This window comes from Myotis lucifugus, unplaced genomic scaffold, assembly GCF_000147115.1.
Source record: "Myotis lucifugus unplaced genomic scaffold, Myoluc2.0 scaffold_1, whole genome shotgun sequence".
In the NCBI taxonomy this organism is placed as follows: domain Eukaryota; kingdom Metazoa; phylum Chordata; class Mammalia; order Chiroptera; family Vespertilionidae; genus Myotis; species Myotis lucifugus.
Window position 1 is genome coordinate 25,573,180 of NW_005871049.1, and position 25,461 is coordinate 25,598,640.

General features: G+C 35.1%; 1 protein-coding gene across 3 annotated transcripts in view; it reads left to right on the forward strand.

Annotated features, from left to right (window-relative positions):
- FSTL5 (follistatin like 5) overlaps positions 1-25,461 on the forward strand; it is a 579,511-nt gene that overhangs the window by 471,307 nt on the left and 82,743 nt on the right. For all 3 annotated transcript variants that reach the window (XM_006081840.3, XM_023753401.1, XM_006081839.3), the window contains exons 9-10: positions 2,199-2,360; positions 7,545-7,679. In XM_006081840.3, coding sequence (XP_006081902.1) covers positions 2,199-2,360; positions 7,545-7,679 — 297 coding nt within the window. The remainder of the gene's footprint in view (positions 1-2,198; positions 2,361-7,544; positions 7,680-25,461) is intronic.

The window sequence follows — 25,461 nt, forward strand, 5'->3', positions numbered from 1 at the left end:
TTCAAAGCTTAGTCTGGCTTCACCCATTAGTTAAATCAGTTAAACCTGAAAGGAGTGAAAATTAAATGAGCTATCAGCTGTTAAATGTATACATTTTTTGCAGACACCCTATGTAGACCATATTTCCTTTATTTTTTTATTTGTTGATAGACAATTAAGTTGTTCCCATCCCTTGGCTATTGGAAATGATACTGCTATAAACATGGAAGTAGAGATATTTCTTTCAGACAATGTTGTTGTTTCCTTTGGATATATACCAAGGAGTGGGATTACTGGATTATAAGGCAGTTCTATTTTGTTGTTGTTGTTGTTGTTGTTGATGATGTAGGAATTCCTGACTAAATTTGGAACATACTTACTTTTAATGCACATCAGATTTTCCTTCCTTTTGGCTAAATTCAGTGGCTATTAGACACCAAATCAGCCAAGTTGATTAGGGGCAGCATGAAGTGTAAAGAGCATTGGTCCAGGAGTCAGGGCCCCCTGTATTTAGTCTCAACTCTGGACTCCAACAAGCTCTGTGACCTAGAGGAGCAAGTTAACATGACGATGAGGGGTTCCTCACAAACATTCTGTGGTACCTATTATTATTTTCACTTTTAAAGTACTGTTATTATTTTTATCACCAAAATGACTGACATATCACAGAATAAAAGGAGACATAAATCAAACCTCATTTTTACTGAAGAGACCATTGAGGATAAAGTTCAGAAAGATCTATATTATTTCTTGAGAAACTTCCATACTGTTTTCCATAGTGGCCTTTCCAGTTTACATTCCCAACAAAAGTATACATATGTTCCCTTTTCTCCACTACCTTGCCAACATTTATCTACTATCTTTCTTATAATACCAACATAGCAGATGACATCTCATTATGGTATTGATTTACATTTCTCTGATGACCACCGATGTTAAAGACCTTGTCATGTACCTGGTGGCCCTTGTATGTTTTCTTTGAATTTTGTTTATTTAGGCTCTAAGCCCATATTTTAATTGAGTTATTTTTTGCTATGAAGGTGTATGCATTCCTAAATATTTTGGATATTAAGTTTTAATCAAATATGTGGTTTACCAATATCTTCTCTCATTCTGTAAGTTGCCTTTTCATTTTTTTTCTTTTGCTATGTACAAGGGGCTGTCTGCTTTTTAGTTGCTGAGGTGTAACAGTTTATTATATACTTTGGGTACTAGTCTTATATCAGATATAATTTTTAAAACTCGCCCTCCTGTCAGTTGTATTTACAACCTCTTGGCAGTGTCCTTTTATGCACCAAATATTTTACTTTTGGTGAAGATCAATTTATTTATTTTTCTTTGTTGCTTGTATTTGGGGGTCATGTCTAAGAAACCATGGTGAAATGCAAGGCCAAGAAGATTTACACCTATGTTTTCTCCCCAGTCTTACTGTATTAATTCCTACATTTAAGTCTATAATTCATTTTGAGTTAATTTTTATATATGGCATGAGGTCCAGGTTCATTGTATTGCATATGGATATCCAATTGCTCCAGCATCAAGTCTTGAAATAACTACTTCTTGGCATCCTTGTTGAAAATCAGTTGACCATAGATGTATAGGTTTATTTCTGCATTGCCAACTCTATTCCATAGATTTATATTTTTATCCTTGCCAGTCCCACTTTGCTTTGATTACTGAAGGTTTGTAGTACGTTTGAAAATTGAGAGGTATGAGGCCTTCAGTTTTGTTCTTCTTTGTCAAGATTGTTTTGGCTTTTTGAGGCCCCTTGTAACTCCTTATGAATATGAGAATTAGCTCTTTCAATTCTGAAAAATGGATTTTGATAGGCATTACATTGTATCTAGAAATCCATTTTGGAGTACTGTCATTCCACCAATAATATTTATTACCAATTCTTACTACTATCTTACCAATTAATTCTTTCAATCTATGTACATATCATATCTTTTTTTAGGTTTGTATCATTCTTTGAGTACTTTTTAAAAGATATCCTAGGCTCAGCTTATATTTTTCCCTAGCATAGTCTTAGAGAATCTTTATACAAAGATTTCTGGTACATTTTTAGTAAGTCATGATGTTTGGAAGCTAAGATTGTTAAAAAATATGCAACAACATTGAAATATATAATTTATATTTTTCTTATATTGCGATTTTTGTTTCTTTGTTTTAGCAAATCAAATATGGGTTGCTAATTCACTTTCTTTTCCATTTTTTAGTTCCTCCGGTGATCCGGGTATACCCAGAGAGTCAGGCCAGAGAGCCAGGGGTAACTGCAAGTCTGAGATGCCACGCAGAGGGCATACCCAGCCCCCAGCTGGGCTGGCTGAAGAACGGAATTGATATTACACCAAAGCTGTCCAAACAACTCACACTGCAAGGTGGTTTTTACCTGCATTTTTTTCCTCTTAAATGACCATGTAGAAGTTTTATGCTAAAATTTATGTCACATTTTATATCATTTAGTAAAAAAAGAAAATGAATCTTGGTTTCAACAAAATGTCACAAACATTAAGAAAATGGGTTGTACCTAAGACATTATATTTGAAATAGAGTCTTAATATTTTTAATGTTTTAAATAATAGTCTTGTCATAATGACTAATTATGTCATTATTTTGGTGATAAGTAAAATATTAAATTATATATCTTTTAAATACTTGTCCTCTGAGTTATAACAGATATACTGAACAGAATAATCAGATCTCTTCATAGAAACCAATTCTGAAGTGACTATTTAAATGTTTAAATCATACATTAAATATGTCTATGACAGAGGGTGTTGATATTATAGACAGTCTTTAGTGAGTGTTTTGCAGTATACTTTGCAAATGAAGGGAGAGAGAAATCAAAATGTTACTGAATGTTTCACATTTACATTGCTTTCTGTTATGAAATTATATTCTAATATATAAAATATTCTGTGTTCTAATATTCTATGTATATATATATATATATAATTAATCAATTATTATACAGATTATAGTCACAGATATATGGTAAGTGAAAAACAAAAACAGCCGAAACCGGTTTGGCTCAGTGGATAGAGCGTCAGCCTGCGGACTGAAAGGTCCCAGGTTCGATTCTGGTCAAGGGCATGTACCTGGGTTGCGGGCACATCCCCAGTGGGAGATGTGCAGGAGGCAGCTGATCGATGTTTCTCTCCCATCGATGTTTCTAACTATCTATCTCTCTCCCTTCCTCTCTGTAAAAAATCAATAAAATATATTAAAAAAAAAAAGAAAAAAAAAAGAAAAACAAAAACAGACATTTGCAATGTCAAATAATCAAAATAATGATAAAACAGTTGAATATATGTTGGTTATATTAGTAAGTAAGAAAATGTACAGATCTAATTTTCATTGTCAAGAGTGGCAACACCAGTCATTTTACTTGATTATCTGTTGCATGGCATTCTATTCTTTATTTCATACCTTTAAATTCCTTCAATTCATCTTTTTCAAAATAAATAAATTTTCTTTTTAAAAAATATAAGCATAAACTTATTCCACTTTAACAGTGATTATTTTTTATCAGTATTTTAAAGTAAATCTTTTGAAACATGTACTTATCTATTTTTGCAAGTCAAAATGACATGTAAAAGTGGTTTTGACCTTTAAAACCTGAATTCTAAAAATATTTGTTGATATAAATAAGCCCAATAAATTTACATGTTTATATCTACTGATTACATTTTGCTATAATCTGATTAACAGAAATTAAAGTGAAGAAAGTTCTAATTAGCTTCTGATTTTGTCATTTCTTATTCATTTAGTAGCAGTAAACCATAAGAACATATATCTTTATTTACAGGAATATATAGAAAGCAAATTTAGGGAGTTGGTTACATTCCAGACTCAACATTGAAAGAGTGTGGACCCTTCTAAAATAGTTATTGTCATTTTAAAAACAAGGCAAAATAGGTAAAGTTTTGAGAATATATGGCAAATCATAAAAGGTGAATAAGGAGCATGACCTAAGTGATATATCTGGATGTATAGGAATTTCATGTGGCTTTATATAAAACTAGAGGCCTGGTGCACAGATTCATGCACTGGTGGGGTCCCTCGGCCTGGCCTGTGCCCTCTCACAATCTGGGACCCCACCAGTGCACGATCAGCTTGGGGAGGGCTCCAGGGCGTGTCTGGCCTGTCTCACCCAGTCCCTATTGGGGCTGATGGAGGCCAGGAGGCCAGGGAGGTACCACATGAGGGCTCCAGGGCGTGTTCGGCCCATCTCGCCCAGTCCCAATTGGCCAGACCTCAGCAGCAACCTAACCTACCAGTCAGAGCATCTGTCCCAGTGTTCAGTGCACATCATAGCTACTGGTCAATAGGTAGACCAGTCTAACAGTTGACCAGTCACTTAGGCTTTTATATAGAGAGATTATATATTACTGAATACTATAATTATTTAATTATTCATTTATTCAATAGATGCTTATTTAGCATTTCTATGTGAGGTCCAAGTCTAGGTACTAACTGAATAACTGGCAATGGATGGGATAATATGTTAGTGACAGGAAGTAAAATCCTGGGAATGCAAACATATTTTATTGGCAGGCAAATGAAGATAGATAATGCAAGACTAAAAATTAGTGAAGATGCAGAAAAACAAGGTGATAATACATTTAAAAAAAAGGAAAGGTAAAGATCTCAAAGAGTTTAATATCAGAGTCATAGAAAGGTCAAGAAAGGTCATTAAAATGTGTTCATGGGTCAAGTGATTCATATGTCCTTGTGACATTAAGAAAACAGTATTAGTAGCAATCAGTCTTCAGTAGATTTAAAAATGAAAAGGAGGTAAAAAGCATAAAAATCTCTTTCCAGGTTTTGAAAGGAGGAAAAAAGAAAAGGTAGCATATGCTATTGGAAAAGGTTAGGACTAATGAAGACATTTCTTTCTCTTTGGACAATTTATCCCTTTGAAGGACCATCAATAAAGAAAAGATGTGTAGATAATGGAGGAGGGAAAGGATGAACAGAGTTGTAGAAATGAACAGGAAAAGAGGAGAGATTGGCCTTGGAAATAAAGAGAATATTTGTTTATAAGTAAACTGGAGGCCTGATACATGAAATTCGTGAAAGAATAGGCCTTCACAGCTGCCGCAGCTGCCTGGATCCCTCCCTCGCAACCGAGGCAGCTGCCTTAATCCCACAGCTGCAACCCCGGCTTCATCTGGAAGGTCGTCCAGAAGGACATCCAGTCTAATTAGTATATTACACTTGTATTATTATAGATAAAGGTGAATATGTAGATGGAAACAACGTTTTGGGTTTCCTTTATTTTTTCAGATTTTTATTGAAATATAATTGACACATAACATTATGTAAATTCAAGGTAAATAACGTGATGATTTTATATATGTTGCAAAATGATTTGGGTTTACTTTCTTATCACTTCCATGTACTTCATGATTTAAAAAGAAAGGTCACTCACTTAGAGTGAGAAGTTAGTATTATAATGGGAAACATCAAACTAAGAGTAAAGATTTTAAATAAAAGTGGAGTAGGACATGAAAGACATCGAACAGTAAAGGTCAAGTGAAATGAATATCAGCATTGAACATCCTGCAAATTGAAAACTGTGAATATGCACATTTGTAAGTTTGCTAATGTAATAGTCTCATAATTTACTAAAAAACCTAGGTGCAGGGACACCAGGGACAGAGATGTGTCAGCTTGCCCTAGTTTTGGAGGTTAGTAAGGCATATGGATCAGGATGATAAATGGATAAGGGAATTGGTAGTTCTGGCAATAGAATAGAATACATCTAAAAATGCTAGATTATGTAAGAAAAGGCAGTGAGGCATATGGGTTAGGAGGACATATTAGAATATTGAGAAGAGAGAATTTGAAGAGAGAATACATTAACTTGATGTTTGAGAAACTCTAAAGAATTTAGCTTAAGTGTGTGGCTCTTGAAAGAAAAGTATGTTCTGTGGAGACATAAAGCAAGAAGCTGGTGCAGCATTAAATACAGCTCTCGCTCCCTATCTTTTGAGCTAGAGGCTGCACACTAACGCCCCCAAGCTAAGTCTGGAAAGCTGATTATTTTTGGACATAAAACAATTTTTGCTTGTTTTTTGTTTTCAGAACACAGCCACACTTATTTTAAAGAATATTATCTATGGCTGCTTTCATGCTACTATAGCAGAAGTGAATAGATGCTACAGAGACTGTATGGCTCACAAAGCCTAAAATATTTACTATCTGGCCTTTTATAGCAAAAACAAATACAAAACCAAAATGTTTTGGACAACGGATTCTCAACAAAGAATGGGGGATGGAGGTGTGCAGTAATGTTTATAAATTGAGAAAGAGGTTCAGGTGATTGGAATGATCATCTCTCCTCAAACACTCACTTCCTCTCCATGTCCCAATGGCATCCCTAGGGATGGTATTCAAGATCTTTCATCAATGGTGTTCTATCTTCTTTCCTGAAACAGCCACACAGATTATTTTGTCCTCTGGCACAAATAGTCAATTCCTCATGGTGCACGGTGTTACTGAGATTGGATAACATGGAACACCCACACACAACCACACTTGCAGAGACACATACAGGAAGAAAAAAAAAGAAAAAAAAGAAAGGAAATCTAAACAGATGAACACAACAAACACTGAACTTTAGAGTCTGATAGAGCAGAAGTCCAGCCTTTCCCTTTGAGTTGCGTGACTTGCATAAGATCATTGTGAGTCTCAGATTCTTCATCTAAAAATTAAATGTTATTTGAGATAATTGAGAAATAATATATGTAAAAGGACCTCATATATTACCAACATACATTAAATCTTAATTATATCCAGATTACACTATGGAATGCAACTCATTATTCAAGGATTAGCTTAAAATATTATTTTACAAGATTTAAAAGTTGGACCAATGATTTTCTTAACCTTTTGGTTACACATTGACTTGATCAATTTCCATATTATGATATTGTTAGGTTTAGGTATATTTATGCCAAAAGACTGAAGATCTTGCAGACAAACCATGTATTATTATTTTTCTGTTCTTCTTACGTAATACTTCCAGATACATAATATGGACTTAATAAGAAACTGGACAAGTGGCAGTCATATTATATATGCATGATATAGTTAAGTTAATTTCTTTATGAAATGTTTTTTATAGGTAGCCTTCTATATTTTATAGCCTTCCATATTTAAAGCCTTCTATAAATTAACCATACTGGTATTATTTAAAACTTTTGTGAAAGCTTAAGGCAAAGTAGGTTCTGAATATTAAAAATAAATATATAAATGAAATTATAGTTATCAATGTGAAATACTTCTTGTGCAATGTAGGAAACAGGAAATGAATATAAAATATAAAGTGTGTGCATTTGATATCAAATATTGGCCTCTCTGTAATAGAATGACAGCACAGTTTATGAAACACTTGAATGCTTTTGGAATAATTTGGCGTGCCTCCAAAGCATGGAGTAAGAAGGAAAACAGTTTAATTAGGGCAAGCTAAGAGAATTGTTTGACTGTGTAATCAGGAAGCACTGTACCAAAACTGAAATTGTAGTTTACAAGTTGCATTTGCCTTCTGTTTTCAGCAAATGGCAGTGAGGTTCACATAAGCAATGTGCGCTATGAAGATACCGGAGCATACACTTGTATTGCAAAGAATGAAGCAGGAGTGGATGAGGACATCTCTTCTCTTTTTGTAGAAGATTCTGCTAGAAAGACCCGTATGTACTGAGTGTGTGCGCACAAGCACACACACACACACACACACACACACACACACTGTACTCAACTTTACTATCAAGCTTTTTTCAAAAAACAAAAGAACCAGGCCTGACCGGTGTGGCTCAGTGGTTGATCATCAAAGTATGTACCAAGAGGTCATGGTTCAATTCCCAGTCAGGGGGGGTTCCGGGCTCGATTCCCCAGTGTGGGGCTTGTAGGAGGCAGACAATCGATGATTTTTCTCTCATTATTGATGTTTCTATCTCCCTCTCCCTCTCCCTTCCTCTCTGAAACCAGTAAAAATATTTTTAAAAAAATCAAATGACTCTGTGAAATGAATAATGCATTAAAATTTTTATATATAGGAAAGATAGTAATCTTGAAATATTAAAAATAAATTTAAGAATTAAAAACAAGCTTGTGCAATTTTTAACACAACACTGAAATGATTCTGTTTCTTTTGCAAGTGTACATAAAATGTTTCAGGTCCTGTCTTCCCATTTGCTCATAAAGGAATTTAAGTCCCTTGCAAAAATCCCTCTCCCAAATGACTTGGGGAATTCAAGGTCTCAATATATAGCAAGGCCCATCCTATAAGTTTAATAAATTAATATCTTTATTCTCCTCTCAGTTGCATTGCAGTCAGTGGTGCAATAACTGTTCAGCAATGCAGGCACTGAGGTCACTGCCACCATGAGACACCCACTGCCCTGACACCATCACCACTCTAAGCGCTGTTCTATCTATAATAATAAAAGCATAATATGCTAATTAGACCAAACATCCTTCTGAATGTCCTTCCAGATGACCTTCTAGATGAAGCTGGGGTTGCAAAGGAAGCCCAGGTCCCAGGTGCCAGAGGGAAGCCGGTGCTGGCAGCATGGGGAAGGAAGGCCTACTCTTGCATGAATTTCGTGCATCGGGCCTCTAGTATGTATATATTTTTTATTGATTTCAGAGAAGAAGAGAGAGTGAGAGAGAGATAGAAACATCAATGAGAGAGAATCATTGATTGGCTGCCTCATGCACACCCCACACCAGGATGAAGCCTGTAACTCGGGCGTGTGCCCTGACTGGGAATCTAACTGTGACCTCCCGGTTCATAGGTCGATGCTCAACCACTGAGCCATGTCAGCCAGGCCTGTTCTATGTTTAATGCTAAAAATCCTTTGTCATCATTCTACATGTCTTCTGGTGGGATCATGAAATATGCTTTATTTAAAATTATTGCTTGGTGAGAGGAATATGGATGGGTTTGGAATGCTACAGGTGGATTTTTGGTTACAATTGAATTGCTCAGGACTCAAAGTAGCATTTATCAAGTGAGCTCTATATAGGCAAACCCACAGACACTTTCTTCTCCTGGTCCACACACATCACAGTATAGCTGTTTAGAAATTGGGTTTGGAAATATAGTGGACTCTTGAACAACAAAGGGATGCTCACCTCTGCATATTTGAAAGTCTGCATATAACTTTTGAATTCTCCCAAACTTAATTACTAACATGAATAGTCAACTTACACAATTTATGTATATGTAATATACTATATTCTTACAATTAAGTGAGCTAGAGAAAAGGAAATGTTATTAAGGAAGTCATAAAGAAGCAACAAATACATTTATAGTATGTATTGAAAAAAACCACCTATAAGTTGACCCCACAGTTCAACCTGTGTTATTCAAGAGTCAACTGTAACTTCTTGTTCTTGTTTTTTTTCCTTTTAATAACTTTTAACCATATTGTTAACTATATGCATTAAGTTTTACAGCAGATCTCAAAAACGTATTCTTCATGTATAACTATAACTCTAGATTCATTGAACAACTCTCCATTTCTTTCTTCTCCCCAGTCCCTGACAACCACCATTCTATTTTATGTTTCTGCGATTTTGACTCTTTTAAATACCTCATATAAGTTCAATTATACAGTATTTGTCCTTCTGTGACAGGCTTGTTTCAATTAGCGTGATGCCTGCCAGGCCCCTTCATGTTGTCACAAATGGTAGGATTTCCTACTTTCTAAAGCAGAAGCACATTCCATTGTATGTAGGCACATTTTCAACATTTACTTTATCCATTTTATTTTCAATAGATATCTGAGTTGTGATATCTTTTAGCTATTGTGAATGTTACTGCAAGGAACATGTGAATTTAGGTATCTCTTTGATCCTTAATTCAATATTTTTGGATATATACCCAAAAGTAGGATTGCTGGAGCACATGACAGTTTTAGTTTTAATTTTTTGAGGATACTTCATAATATTGTCTATAGTGGCTTGCACCATTTTACATTCCTACCAACAGAGTGCAAAGGTACCAATTTCTCTACAACCAAGCCGTGACTTTTATCTTTTATTATTTTCATAATAACTATCCTACAATATACACAAAAAATAAAATAATGCCCAAATCTATAAAACTCCTATTAAAAAACACATGGAAAAATCTTCATGACATAGGTCTTGACAATGAAATTAACAGATTTTATTTGTCACTCAGAAGTCTCAAACATTACAATTTTTTTCATATTCTAACTTTTTATAGGCATGCAGATACAGTTTCTTTCAAATAGCAAATTTACTTCTCATTTTTAAAAAGGCCTTTAGTTTTTAACTTTTTATCCACAAATTTGCTACCAGTACACTGGTTAATAAGAATATATATATTTGGCTGTTGATATGAAAGTGCCCATTTTTAGAAATTGATGCACATAATTAGAACAAGGATAATAATAAGTACTCCGAGTGAGTAGAATAGTAGTAGCTACACAGGAAAATTAACTGAAAATGTTAGAATGTCTATGTAATAGAAGACAGTCTCTCTTGAATAGTTTACTAGTACTTAGTAAGCTGTCAGAGTTCTATACAGCAAAAACAAAACCCAAATCAGGTAGAGATATTATTAGAGAAAATGGTGGCCTATTATAACTCACATTTTAAGGATTTCTCTGGGTTCTCCTCTAGTAATTTTGTGGACAAAGATCAATATTAATTATACAGGGCACACATGTATTTTGACAGACATTATTTAAAAAGCCAAAGAAAACAGTCACAGACTCATCAATGATGACTTTACTCTTCTTATTTGTACATGTTAAAATTTTATTGACTTGTCCATGTTCATGAAAAATAATCTCAGAGTTCTTTTTCCATTTTAATAGTGGTGGGATAGTATTTCTAAAAGAGCAGAATGGTTTATTAGAATAGCATGAACTTTAGCCCTAGCCGGTTTGGTTCAGTAGATAGAGTGTCAGCCTGAGGACTCAAGAGTCCTGGGTTCGATTCCGGTCAAGGGCATGTGCCTTGGTTGCGGGCACATCCCCAGTGGGGAGTGTGCAGGAGACAGCTGGTCGATGTTTCTCTCTCATCGATGTTTCTAAATCTCTATCCCTCTCCCTTCCTCTCTGTAAAAAATCAATAACATATATTAAAAAAAATAGCATGAACTTTGGAGTAGGATCTAAGTTAGAATTATTGTTCTACCATGTAATAGTCCTGTGGTTTGGGGCTATTACATAACCTCTCTGAGCTCAAATTTCCTTATCTGTAATGTGGGATAAAACTCACTAATGGATGTCAGTGCAGATATTATAAAGGACTCACCATAGTGCAAGACATAAAGTAGCTCTTCCTCTATTCATGCTTATTTTCTGAAAATAATTACTTATTTCTTGCTAGAAATATTGACAAAAAGATTTTTTAAAAAGCCTGGAGAATCAAGTAATTTGTTAGAAATCAAAGATTTTTTTAATATGAATTACATATGTGTGTGTATATATATATATATATATAGAGAGAGAGAGATAAGTGTAGAGATAGGTAATAGAGATAGACATAAATATGAAGATAAATGGGAATCTGTCATTATATAACAAGTATAAAATATTATTTCTCTTCACATTTCAAATATTGACTCAGCTGATTAGAATATAGTATATATTTTTTAAATGTAGCTATTAAGATATTTAATATAAAGGGAAATTATTTTTGTCAGAGACCACTTTTGTCATAGAGTCAAAGCAAAACTATATTTTCTCTTAACATTGATGAATTTGTATTCCTATTATATATTTTTTAAAATATATGTTTTTACTGATTTTAGAGGGAGAAGAAGAGAGAGAGAGAGAGAGAGAGAGAAACATCCATGTGAAACAGAAACATCAATTGTGCCTCCTGCATGCCCGCTACTGGGGATCTAGCCCAAAACTGGGCATGTGCCCCTGACAGGGAAATGAACCTTTGACCTTTCGGTGCAGTGCATGGGTAACTTTCAACCAACTGAGCCACACCAGCCAGGGCCTATAATATTTTTAATGATCTGTGTAACATGCTCCTCTTCTGTTTTCTTTTCAAAGATTCAAAGAGAGAGGTATTGAATTCAATGTAGATAGCAATAAAAATGGAGAAAGATTTACAACTTTTGGGCTAAATGACACAACACAGACTTACATTGCTTAGCTACAGCTTGGGAGTAATCATGCAGCTACTTTCTACTTAATAGAGCAGCATGGTAATATCAATCACATTTTTTCTTACTACATTTTTCAGCAATATGATACTACTGAGTGGACGATTCATGCAAGGCATCATATGGCTAAGGAGTTTATGTTTTGCTTCTTTCCTAATCTTTGAATTGGAAAACCTTGAGTTACAGTACCCAGCTTTGTCAACAGACTTCACTGGAAGTTTTCTCATGTGATAAATTGAACTACAAAAAAGTGCTTCAAAATACTATACTCCTACAGTTACATTAGAAATAGGGTGTGATAACTAAGATTTAATGTAGTGATATACAGGGAGGATTTAAATGTAAAAAAAGTAAAAATGGGCCATAGGGAATTGTGTGGTACTTGTACCAGGTAGTAGGGGAAGGTGATAAGAAAAATGTAAGGTGTTTTAAAAGAGTAAACATTATTTATTTGAAAACATCTTGCATGTAGCATAAGCATTTAATAAATTTACATTCCCAAAGGGAGTCAATTCCCAGATGATAATAATTCATCTTCAGGATTAAGGTAAATGAAAAAGTGGTATGTATATAGGCTGCTATTGAAAGCTTTTAAGCTACTGGCTGCATTAAGCACTGAGCACAGATTATATCACATCTTGCTAGATTTCTACTAAGGAATATGATTAATCTAGCTTCTTGCTAACATTGGAATTTAATGTCTGAATATATTATACTAATATACACAACTTTTCTTTTGATCATTGTCACTGGCAGCATTATATTTGGAAATATTGGGCTATTACAACAATCCTTACTTAAGGATTAACTTAAATACATTAATATCATTCAACTATTATGAAATAAAATTAATTATAAGATTATTTAAAAGAGTATTTCAATTTGTTAAGCTCTACAAAAGATTACTGAATGGCCTGGTCAGTGTGGCTCAATGGTTAAGCATCAACCTATTAACCAGGAGGTCACAGTTTGATTCTGATCAAGGGCACATGCTGGGTTGTGGGCTCAATGCCCAGTATGAAGCGTGCAGGAGGCTTCTGATCAGTGATTCTCTCTCATCATTGATGTTTCTATAGCTCTCTCCCTCTCCCTTACTCTCTGAAATCAATAAAAAATATATATATTTAAAGATTACTGAATGAACAAATTATATTCTCATATAAATTAATAACCGTTATAAAAATGCAATGAGTACAATTCACAATACAGGGATTTAGAAATATGCTAAAATGTAGCCATTCATACCTTAATATTTTAAATGACATATAAATGCTTAAGAAGTATTTGCCTGTTTTAGAAGTAGAGGCAAGGATCTTAAAACAGATTCAAACATGGCTCTTTTACATTAAAGGCAGTTTGAATATATGTTATCACCAATTTTGTAAATAGAATAATATATTTTGGTAATAGAGACAAAGTAATTAACTTCTCTAGTCTTTGCTATTTTTTTAAAAAATGGAGAAAATACTTATTTCAAAGGAGCAGTTATATAGATTTAATATTATGTAAGTAGGATCTTAATATTTACAGAGGCTAAAAAGATCATATAAATCAATAAATAACATCACCTATAAAAAGGCATAGATGAAGTCAAATACAGCAGTCATTGATTAATAATTTTTACACTCACCCAATGTGAGAGAGAATAATTAATAACAAAGAAAATCTATAATTAAAGATGAGGTGTGGACATCATAGCCAGGGTAAAATGATGTTTATGAGCTAAGTGCTAGAATAAAAAAGAACCAAATACAAACAAATATTTGAGGAAAAATGAAATAAATTAATAAATGAAAAATATGGTTAGTTTACTGAATATTATTCAATAGAAGATTACACTAAAAGCATTTTAAATCTGAGTGAACTATTCTTTTGAAAAGCAAAAATTAAAACAAAAATAATACTTGTCACAAACATTTACACATTCATAAGTTTAACATAAAATAAAATGTACTTAGGATAATCAGAGTCATGTCAAGATTAACCATGCTTGATAAGCATTTATTATTTTACTAGAGGCCTGGTGCACGAAAATTCGTGCACTAGGGGTTGGGGGGGGGGAGATCCCTCAGCCCGGGCTGCACCCTCTCACAATCCAGACCCCTTGGGTAGGGTCCCCAGGCCTGGCCTGAGATCAGGGCCTATCGGGGCTTTCCTTCCCCTGTCTGCAGGCAGCTGGCCCCACCCCCGCCCCTGCCACTGCTTGCCATCTGTGCAGCGCTGCCACCCCCCTCCCCTGCCACCAGTGGCCTCCCTCTGCAGAGACAGGCATGGGGTGCAATGGCTTGGCTGGCCTGGGTCTCCCTCTGCGGAGAGATCGCTGGCTGGTGCACACCTGCCACAGAGTAGCCACCAGTGGCCTGGGACTCCCTCTTTCTTTGCTAGGGGGTGGGGCCAGCCCAGCGAGGGGCCATCTGCCTACCAGATTGTCCCTAACCACTTGCCTGCCTACCTGATCACCCCTAACCACTTGCTTGGGGGTGGGGTCAGCCCAGCGAGGGGCTGTGGTGGTTCTGGTCTCTGGTTGTTCTAGTTGTTACGCTTATGGTGGCTGGCCTTTTATTATATAGGATGAGCTTTCATTATTTACTATAAATTCTAATATCCATGCTCTCAATTTGGCCAATGACATTGTCACATGCTGCGAAGTAACTTATTCCATAAATCTTTTCATCTCTTGACCCAGAACACACTGAAATTATCTGCCTCATGATTTCTATATCTGAAGGCTATATATTTAAATAACACCCTTTCAATATCATTAAATAGATCTGTTCCTAAGACATTGCCACTTTTGCACAATAGTGAAGCCTTGTTATCTAACAAGTTGCCATGTGATCTGAATGTTAGGGAATTTACCGGTTTACTATTATCATAATAAATTGGGTCTCTCTATTGCCAACAAAGCAAAACAAGACTCAGAGTTTTTATTTTGACTTATCGCCTACATTTTTTCTGCAAGGCATTATTTACCTTTAGGGGAATGTTACTATCCTCCTCTCATCACACAATGCCAATTTGGCTAATTTACTTTATGATAAAAGTAGACAAGCGATGATGATATTTTTTTATATTACTTCAGGCATGAGTACTAAATAAGCTGAGAGACTGAAGGTGCTATGTATAAATCGCTATGAAACTTTTAGAAAATCTGCATGTTAACATTTTGTTGGTGGTGCTCAGGAGAAAATGCTAGAAAGCCCTTTAAGATTCCATGATTCCAGAGGCCTTAAACTCGATGAGTAGTTTGGAAAATAACTATGTACTTAGATTGAAAAAGAAGTTAAAATTATCAGTACTCCATGATTTCCTTATAATCATCTGATATAGGAATTCAGTCAGAAAATAGTGTAAATGTGTGAAGAGATAAAACAAATGCCTTTCAAATGCCTGCTCTGGAGTAAAGGGCTGAAATGACGTGCCTTCTTAAAGTTTCGTTAAGTTGAATTTATGCCACACAATTTTATTTTTTAGTAGAAGCTGGACTTTTTTTAAATTAGTCTTTATTGTTGAGATTATTATAGATGTCCCCTTTTTTTTGCCCATAGCTTCCCTCCACCTGGTTCCCACCACACCCCAGGCCCTCACCACCCTGTTGTTTGTGTCCATAGGTAATGCATACATGCATATAAGATCTTTGTCCAATCTCTTCCCGCACCCCCCACACCCCATTCCCTCTGAGAATAGTAGGCCACACATTTTTATCAGCTATGCGTAAAGAGCCAAGATTATACATCTGTGTGTCCTATTGTGCTTTGTTTGCCCAGATTTCTGAATTCTGATATAGCTGATTGTGAGATGAATATGCCAGAAAGAGTGAACCAGACAGTTTGATTATTGTTCCTTCTCCTAATTTGCTTTAGTTTCCCACTTTATGCATATTTCCATATTTGTGTTACATATGAAATATAACATTACATATGGAATGTTATTAAATATGTAATTCATTAAAAGGAACATTTCTATTTCATGCAGTAAAATCATTTGCCAATTTTAATACATTTCACCTAAACATAGCCACTGTTTTTCTAATACATATCTGTATACTAAATTCTGGTATCATTATAAAAGTTTTGAAAACCTTTAGGCAAAAGTGAAATTTTAATAATAAATAAATTTTTATTGAATAATATATTTCTGTTCTTACCTCAAACATGTCCTAATAGAAAGTCCGAATGTGCTTTTTGATACAGTTTATTTTTAAAATATATTTTTATTGATTTTAGAGATAAAGGGAGAGGGAAAGAGCGATAGAAACATCAATGATGAGAGAGAATCATTGATTTGCTGCCTCCTGCATGCCCCACACTGGATATCCAGTCCTCAACCTAGGCATGTGCCCTGACTAGGAATAGGACTGTGACCTCCTGGTTCATAGGTCAACACTTAACCACTAAGCCACAATGGCTGGGCTTTGATACAGTTTAGTTCAGAAGACTGAGATTATACTGTAGACTAAAGAGAAAAGGTATTTTCTAATTTAATTATGATATTTAAGTAAAGACCTTATAAAAATAATAAATAATTATCAATCATAGTTAATCTTGGCATGTATCCAATTATTCCAACTGCATTTTATTTAATAATAAGCTTATTAATATGTAAATATATGGGATAAATATTAAATAATTGTTTTGGCTTTTCTAAAGACATATTAATTGTTCACACTGATTTAAAATGTTTTAACATAACCCCAATATTGAATAATATTCAGTGAATGTTAAATAAAAATGTTAAAAATACTTTTAATTTATTGATTGATTTTATTTTTTCTCAAATAATGATTATACTAATGTTAACATCAGAATGTAATTTTAGGGGTATGTTTCAAAGGGAAAACAGTGTGATTGCATTAAATTTATGAAGTTTTTATTGTAAATATTTACCTTCACAATATTGTCAACACACACAAAAAAAAAACAGAAAAGAAGTTAGTATCATAGCTAGCTAGCTAGATATATGACAGATAGATGATAGAGAGACATAAGTGAAATAATCCAAAAGAAAACTAGCCCATAGTTTTAAAAATACCTTTCAGAGATAAGGAAAAATTAAGTGCCAATACATATTATCAAAAGATGTTAATCTTCATTAGCATTCAAAGTGAGGTTGACTTATCAGTTATTAAGGGAACATACCTTTAATCACAGAGAAATGCCATTTCACATCCACAGGAATACCAACAATTAAAAAGCTGTATAACACTGAGACTTGAAGATACTTTGGAAAAAAGGAATCATTATACATTGCTAGTAGCAATGTTAGTTCACCACCTTTGGAAAAACACTTTGGTATTATCTATTAGAGTTGATTTTGTCTTTGCTGTGCAAACCAGCAATCACAGGTAGCAGAGAAACACCGAATTGCCATATAATCAGAAATTATTTAGGAAGAACCTGTCATGTACATAATATTTTGCTATAATTTATAATTACTTTTTAATTACTTTCATATCTCCATGGCAACCAAACTAATTTAATTTAAATACTTTTTACATTGTCTGTAATTTGATTTACATAGTTAAATTGTGTGAAGCTAGCTACCTTCCTAAGTGCCTGAATACCATATCAGTATTACTCTAAATTTATCTATTTGTTTCTTGTCTATTAGAAAAAGGACTTCACAAAATTTATAAAGTGAATAAGAGTTTTCATTGTAAGGAGAGCAAAATATCTACAGGGAACAATAGTTTGTTCTTTCACTGATTAAATATTTATTGAGGAAAGAACAAACACAAACCATGTTGCTAGCTCATGAATAGCACTGAATCAGACAATTCTGTCCTTCCAGATAGGATGTAGTTTAGTTCAGAAAGGACAACCATAATACATGGTAGAAGAAAATAATTGTAATAGACATACAAGCCACGCGTGATAAGATTGCAGACACAGAAACATCAAATTCCAACTGAGTTGCATAGTCTTTATTGAGGTGATGATTTTCAAGATGATATTTGGTGGATATATTCATACTTCCATACTTAGAGACTTAGTAAAAGTATTACAAACCCAGGGAAGACTCATCAAGTCCATGGTGGAATTCACTGACTTTGTGTAATATATAATCAAAATATTTGCTGAGATCTTGCAATTCATGATAAGAATGAATTGTTGGGTAGAACTAGATTAAGGGAGGCCTTGACATGCATAAATAGAAAAAAAGTCAAATTAGGAATGATTTAGATGCCATATTTCTACAAAGATAAAGTGTCTACATATTCATTATATAGTGTTTATTCTACAGATATCACAATAAGCATTTTGTTCTAGATTTCATTGTTAACATATAGAAGACATTTGAGGAGTGGTTTTTGTTTTGTTTTGTCAGTTATTTTTAAATTGCCTAGGGAGAATTAACCAAATTCAAATAACCATCAAATAGTCTTGTATGTTTACCATTTAATCTCAAAATGGAATACGTATTGTGAAAAATCATTGCCCCATGTTGCTAGAACACAATTAGTGTGACCATTCAATGTGAGGTTGTATTATCTTCCCTTACCCAGCTTTTGAAAAGCTATTTGACATAATAGCACCTCCTAAAAGATGGTGTTACTTGGTTAATCAGTTTATTTGAACCGCTATGAAGAAAACTGTATCCTCTATCTATAATAATAAATATAAATATATAATAATATAATGATAGATGCAAAATAATCTACTGTCAACCTCATGCCTTTGCGGCCCTCTGAGCAACCTTTACCTCATGTAGTCTATACAATTGGTACAATGTTGGCCAGACAGACAATTCTGGCTACAAATCCTAATCTGAAAACGTTCTGTGTGATATTGAAACAAGTGGAAGCTCCGCTCATCAATTTATTTTTAGAACATTATTTTACTCCAGATTAATTAATTAGCCACTTATATTTTAACACATACTTGCTTTATTTTGCTCTTTTAGATTAAACTAAAATAAAAATTAACTCAATTAGAGACATTTGTAGAAATGTAATTTTAATATATCTAATGCTGTAAAATGCTCGGGACAGTGTCTAGCACATAATGAAGGCTGAATAAGTGTTTGTTCTAATTAGCAATATTATTATTCTGGGTCATCAGTTATTAACTTTAATGTTTATTCAATATATTGAACAATGAATAAAAATGATGTAGCCCCTGCTGGTGTGGGTTAGTTGGTTGAGCATTGTCCTGTGCACCAAAAGGTTGCCGGTTCAATTCCCAGGCAGGGCACATGCCCGGGTTGCAGGGTTGCAGGGGACATTCAGAAGGCAGCAGTTCAATGTTTCTCTCTCTCCCTCCCCCTTCTTCTCTCTACCTAAAAAAAAAATAAAAAATGAGTAAAAGTGATAGAACCCTATGCTAGATATGGGACTAGTCAAGAGTTACAAATTAGATGTTTTATATTTATATTTAATAGCAAACTATTTTGGGTTGAGATATTTTATATTCAAGAGTGAACAGTAATTAAGGTTTACATGCATGTAGAGTCCGTGATATTAGAAGGCTTCAGCTGAAAATACTCACACATTTCCATGCCAACGTACCTCTTACCCTGGCTACAGTTGGCTACCCTCTGCCACTTGGCCTAGTTTCTTTGCTCTTCCTGTCACTTCTCTGCTGAGCATCTTTGACCCCATCCACTTTTCCTCTGTGCCAGTAACTGCAGCTGCTCTAGAGTATCATCGATGCCTGTTTTTTGTTCTGCCCTTTTTTTCAGTGTTGACAATGGAGGGAAGAAGAGCAGCTGGCATTGTTCTCTCTCATTAACACAGAATCTGTATCGTGTCGGGTAGGACAGGAAAGACGGGGAGAGGACAGATAAAACTAGAGACCAGAGCAGTTTATTCCTTTCAGGATGATCTGCATTTGTTTCTTGATTGCAATAATTTAAAGTAGTGCTTCATCTCCCAGTAGTAGCGATAATGTTTCAAATGAAGAATTTGTGTGTTAAAAGAATTTGGGCAGAACGCCAAATTCCTAATTTTAATGTGTCGTGGTGGGACACCTTATTTCCTTCTTTACCTGGTCTTAGACATTTCGTGCCACTTCTTCCTGCTTTAATTCTCCTTTCTAACATGATGAGAAAGAACTGTGTTTTACAACCTCATTTACAGGCATTCAAAAGTAGTAATGACAATGTCTGCACAGAGAAGGCTTTAGGTTCCTGAAATATTAGAGATTTAAAGGCGGGTAGTATTATGACCAGGAGTTTTAATGGAGCAAAGTAAGAAGCATGTTAGTTATTACAGAAAAAAATAAGGTCTGTGGATGACTTGAGACATTTTTCCAGTTTAATTGTATTTTCCTTCTTCTTGAAATAACCCTTGAACTGATTCCTAATGTATGCTTTTCAAAATACCATGACTTGCACTTACTTCAGCTGAATGATATTTTAAAAACAAGCCGGTAAATGCTAATAATAGAAACAAATCACTCAAGAATTTTAGGGAAACATAAGTTAATAAGTGACAATATCATGAAGAGTTGACAGCAAAACATCCAGAGCTTATGATGTCATTTTAAGCAGAACCTGCCATTCCTTCTGTGCCATTGTAAGCAAAAAAGGGGGACTTTTTTTTTCTTTTAGTAACTGCTATTTTCATAATTAAATAAGAAAGAAGTAAATCTATCCCAGGAAAAATACAGTAAGAGAGACCTCAGGCTGACGTAGAGTTGGCCAGTGCAAAATAATCCTCCTCAACAGGATGGGTCCGTGAACAAATCAGACATGTAGGATCCGGTTAACTTATCCTCCTGGGACCATCAGGGTACTTTCTAACTTAAGATTGCAAGTTCTTTAATGATAAAGCTGAAATTCTTTTTATAAAAGTTATTATTAGTTTGACATGAAAATTCTTACTTCATAACCCAGACATCTGGGCTCTCTGTCCGGAAACTGTACAGGAGCTAAATATAAAGGACTTTGGGGGAGAACACGTCAGTCATCCCTTTAATCCAATTACACGCCACCTTCCCGATACGGGATGGGGATTTAACACATTGAGAATGTCAGTTTTTACATTTTGTAACAGGGGGCCAAGGCTGCTGCTTCTTGTGTCTAACAGCAAATCAAAATCAACACAGAATTCACTTTAATCAGCACATTGTGAACACTTGACACCTATAAAAGGCAGATTCTATTTGGCTGCAGAACTTGCCATTGGCCTGTGGAGGCTTCTAGCATTTGACAAAGAATAACTGAAGGGACATGTTTAGTATCTGTCTGTGCCTCAACACTGTGTACTCAAACATTTTATTATTTTTCTTCATTAAAAGAAGGGATATAGCCCATATTATTGCTGCAAATTACTTCATATGTGAGTCATGATATAAAGTTCTGAACTTGAAGATATGTTTCTGTTTGTTTAGCAAAAATGTTTTTGTTTTCAAAAACATGTGTGTACATAAACATATGTGTGTACATACACAGATTTGTTTTTGCGCCAGGCACTATTTTAAGCAATTTAAAAATGTTAACTAGTTGAATGCTCTAATTTGTTTTAATTCAAGCATTTTCTTTAGAAATATGTTCTAAGAAGAAGTTAACCCCTGTTAACTTCGAGTGAAATTGTTTTAGACACATTATATCATTTTCCACAAGAAATACATTCCTCGGCCAGTGTAAAAGCCCAGTATTTCCCTTTTATTCTTGTGACTACTAGAAATTTCAGGTACTGTGTTTATGGCCTACACAGCGATTTTCCTGTTTAGATGTGAGGTGCTTTTTCCCCCGGTTATTAGTCTGTTTTGCAATTTCTTTAAAGATAAACAGACTAGCCCTAGCTGGTTTGGCTCAGTGGATAGAGTGTTGGCCTGTGGACTGAAAGGGTCCCAGATTCATTTCCAGTCAAGGGCACATGCCCAGGTTGTGGGTTCGATCCCCAATAGTGGGTGAGCAGGAGGCAGCCAATCAATTCTCTTTCATCATTGATGTTTCTATCTTTCTCTCTCTCTCACATCCTCTCTGAAATCAATAAAAATATATTTTTAAAAAGATAAACAGACTTAACTGAATTATAAGCCATATATTTACCCAGAATGCCTTAAGTATCAGGATATTTAATGCATTTAAAGTTTGTAATTACAATTTGCAATTTACCTCACAAAGTATTTTTCTAACAATCTTTATCTTAATGATAATGCTCTAGTCCAGTGGTTCTCAACCTTCTGGCCCTTTAAATACAGTTCCTCATGTTGTGACCCAACCATAAAATTATTTTCATTGCTACTTCATAACTGTAATGTTGCTACTGTTATGAATCGTAATGTAAATATCTGATATGCAGGATGGTCTTAGGCGACCTCTGTGAAAGGGTCGTTCAACCGCCAAAGGGGTCGCGACCCACAGGTTGAGAACCGCTGCTCTAGTCAATTTCTTCAAATATTAGATATCTTTTATTTTATACTATATTTAAATATCATAATATTCATGTTAACATTCCATGTAATGTAAATATATTAAATATATATTTAAATACATATTGGAAGTTCAAAATACGAGAGGAATAATAAAAATTGTTAAGAATGGTAGGCTTTTATAAAATTGCATAGCTAAGATTTATTTATAAGTTTACTAGAGGCCCGGTTCACGAAAGTCGTGCATGGGTAGGGTCCCTAGGGCTGGCCAGTGATCAGGGCCAATCACGGCCTTACTTCCCCCAGCTACTGGCTGCTGGCCGGGGCCTGCCTTCATTCCACGTTGCCCTCTGGTGGTAAACGCGTGTCATAGCAAGTGGTCGAACTTTTGGTTGGTCAAACTCCCTAGGGGACAATTTGCATGTTAGCCTTTTATTATATAGGATTTTGTGCCAAATACTACCTAAAATATGTTATAATCATTTTATTTTTTAATTCTTAAATTAACCCTGTGGTATATTTTCTAGATGAGGAAGTTAAAACAAAAGAGAAAGTACCTTTGCTTGCTATCTACTTAAAATGATAAGGCATCTGAATGAGTTAGAAGGCAAAGTTTTCCCCTATTTAGCCCGTTAATAGCAATAATGTCTTGTTTACACCAGCTGGCATGGCTCAACATCCGCCTATGAACCAGGAGGTCACGGTTCAATTACCAGTCAGGGCACATGCCTATGTTGCATGCTCCATCCCAAGTGTGGGGTGTGCAGAAGGCAGCCAATCAATGATTCTCTCTCATCATTGATGTCTCTCTCCCTCTCCGAAATTAATAAAAACATATTTAAAAGTAATAATAATGCCCTGTTTATTGTTTGTCATGTTAAAACCATAGGCGATCATTTGTGTGAAAACTATCAAATTACTTTCTAACAGTGGTGGGCTTAGGATTTTTGTATTAAGAGAAGCTTAGGTGTTGGCAGTCTGGCTAGGAGTATGTTAGCTGGAAACATTTTCTTAACACTATGTTTGCTTCCTAAGCAGTCTGTTAATGCCAATATGGTGTGGTGTCCAAGACGGTCCTAAAGATCCTGCTCTCCTGTTATCCACACCCTTGTAGTATCTTCCTGCATTGAAATAGCTCAGGTATCTATCACATAGAAGGTAGGGTGAAGGTGGAGGTATATGACTTCTGAAGCCAGGTCATAGAGGGCCTTATGGCTTCTGCCTTGCTCTCTTGGATCACTCATTGTGGGAGAAGACAATTGCCAGTACGTGTGGATGTTTAAGCAGGTTTGGGGGGGAATCCCATGAGTCAAGAACTGAAACTTCCTGCCAAAGGCCAGCACCAAATTGCCAGCATACAAATGAAGCCCCTTGGAAGTGGATCTTCCAGCCACACCAAGCCTTCAGATGCCCAGAGCTCCAAGAGATACCCCAAATCAGAACCCGCCCAGCCACCCCACCCCACAAGACCATAGATGTATTTTGTTGTGTTAAGCCACTAAGTTGGAGGTAATTTTTTACGCATCATGCAATAGCCACTGCAGATAGTATGCTCACTTAGTTTGGCATTGGAGCAAAAGATGGATATAGTTTTTACTTGTTTGGCGTGCTGGTTTTAATTGGTTGACATGGCAACAATCCTTATGTTGTGTTGGCTTCGATCAGACTTGTGTGGTGACCAGGAGTAGACTCTATATGGTTAAGTATAGGTTATTTTAGAATTGATGTGAACGTTACACTGGCTACGTGGAGCAGTCAGTGATGTGTCCACATTCAGAATGCAGAACCTGACATTACGTAGTCAGACAACAGCTGACCCTTTCACCTCTCCTGTGGGTTGTATATTCTCTTCCTGCCTTTCATGTCTTCTTGAGTCCTTCTGTACGTTATCACAAATTATCATGGCCCTGACTCTACGCCATGGCGCCTTTGCCTATGCATTTCTACAATTCTTGTTCTCTGTGCTTTTTCTTTTCAAACATGATTTCTTGATTCAAATCCCGCCCCCTCACCAAAGTATCTTATTATTCCATTTTATCACTTTAGAGAAATTAAACCATATATTTCTGGCCAGTGCCTAGGTTGTAGCCCTTGTGTAAGCCAGACACTATAGCCTAATCAACTAATGTTAGACACTAGTTTGGAAACATGTGTAGCCACAAAGGACAGTTTCTTCAACTAGTGCCAAAAGAGTGAGTTTCACTTAAAAGTGGTTTTGAATTTGGCATATGGCAGGCAATGTACTTCACATACATTACATAGCTTTCCATCCTAAAAATAGTGTGTTTTAAATATCTCACTTCATTCTCCATATGTACATTCAAAGAAATTTCAACTGCCCTAACGTTAACCATACATTTTTTTCAGTTACATTAAATTTTACCTACATTTTTTAAATGTTACCCTTTTTCGTTTGTCCTCTAAAGTTGTTAATTTCTCAAATCCAAAGGAAAATCAGTCAGTAAGACATATAGCTGAAATGTTATCCTCAGATAAATGTAGTATAAAAAACGTTTTGCACTGCTGAACACATTACACTTTCAGACGAAGACAACGACAAGCAGAAACCTTATTTAGTTGAAAAGCCAGTTTACACATGAGTAGCCAAGGAAAATAGCTGGTCAGTACTATAGCATGCTGCTATGTAGTGAACTGTCTTATTGCTGTTGCTTATATGATATTCAATTCCCCACATGTATTTCTACATAGCATATCTAATATGAAATCCATCACTTTGAATAAATAGCAAGTCTACAATAGATAAAATAAGGCAATTTATTAAAAAACATTAATAAAGATTCTGTTACTAGTGTCCAGGCATCTCCATTGAACCACATTTTCATTATAAGGCATATGTTATCTTCAGAAAGAATTTGACATTCAGCTGTCATGAATAAGTACTAAATTACTGGGGAGTCAGTAACTGTGAGGTTTTTATTTTCTAGTTACCAATAAAAGCTTTTGGGACAGAAAATTTATTTATGGTATATTAAG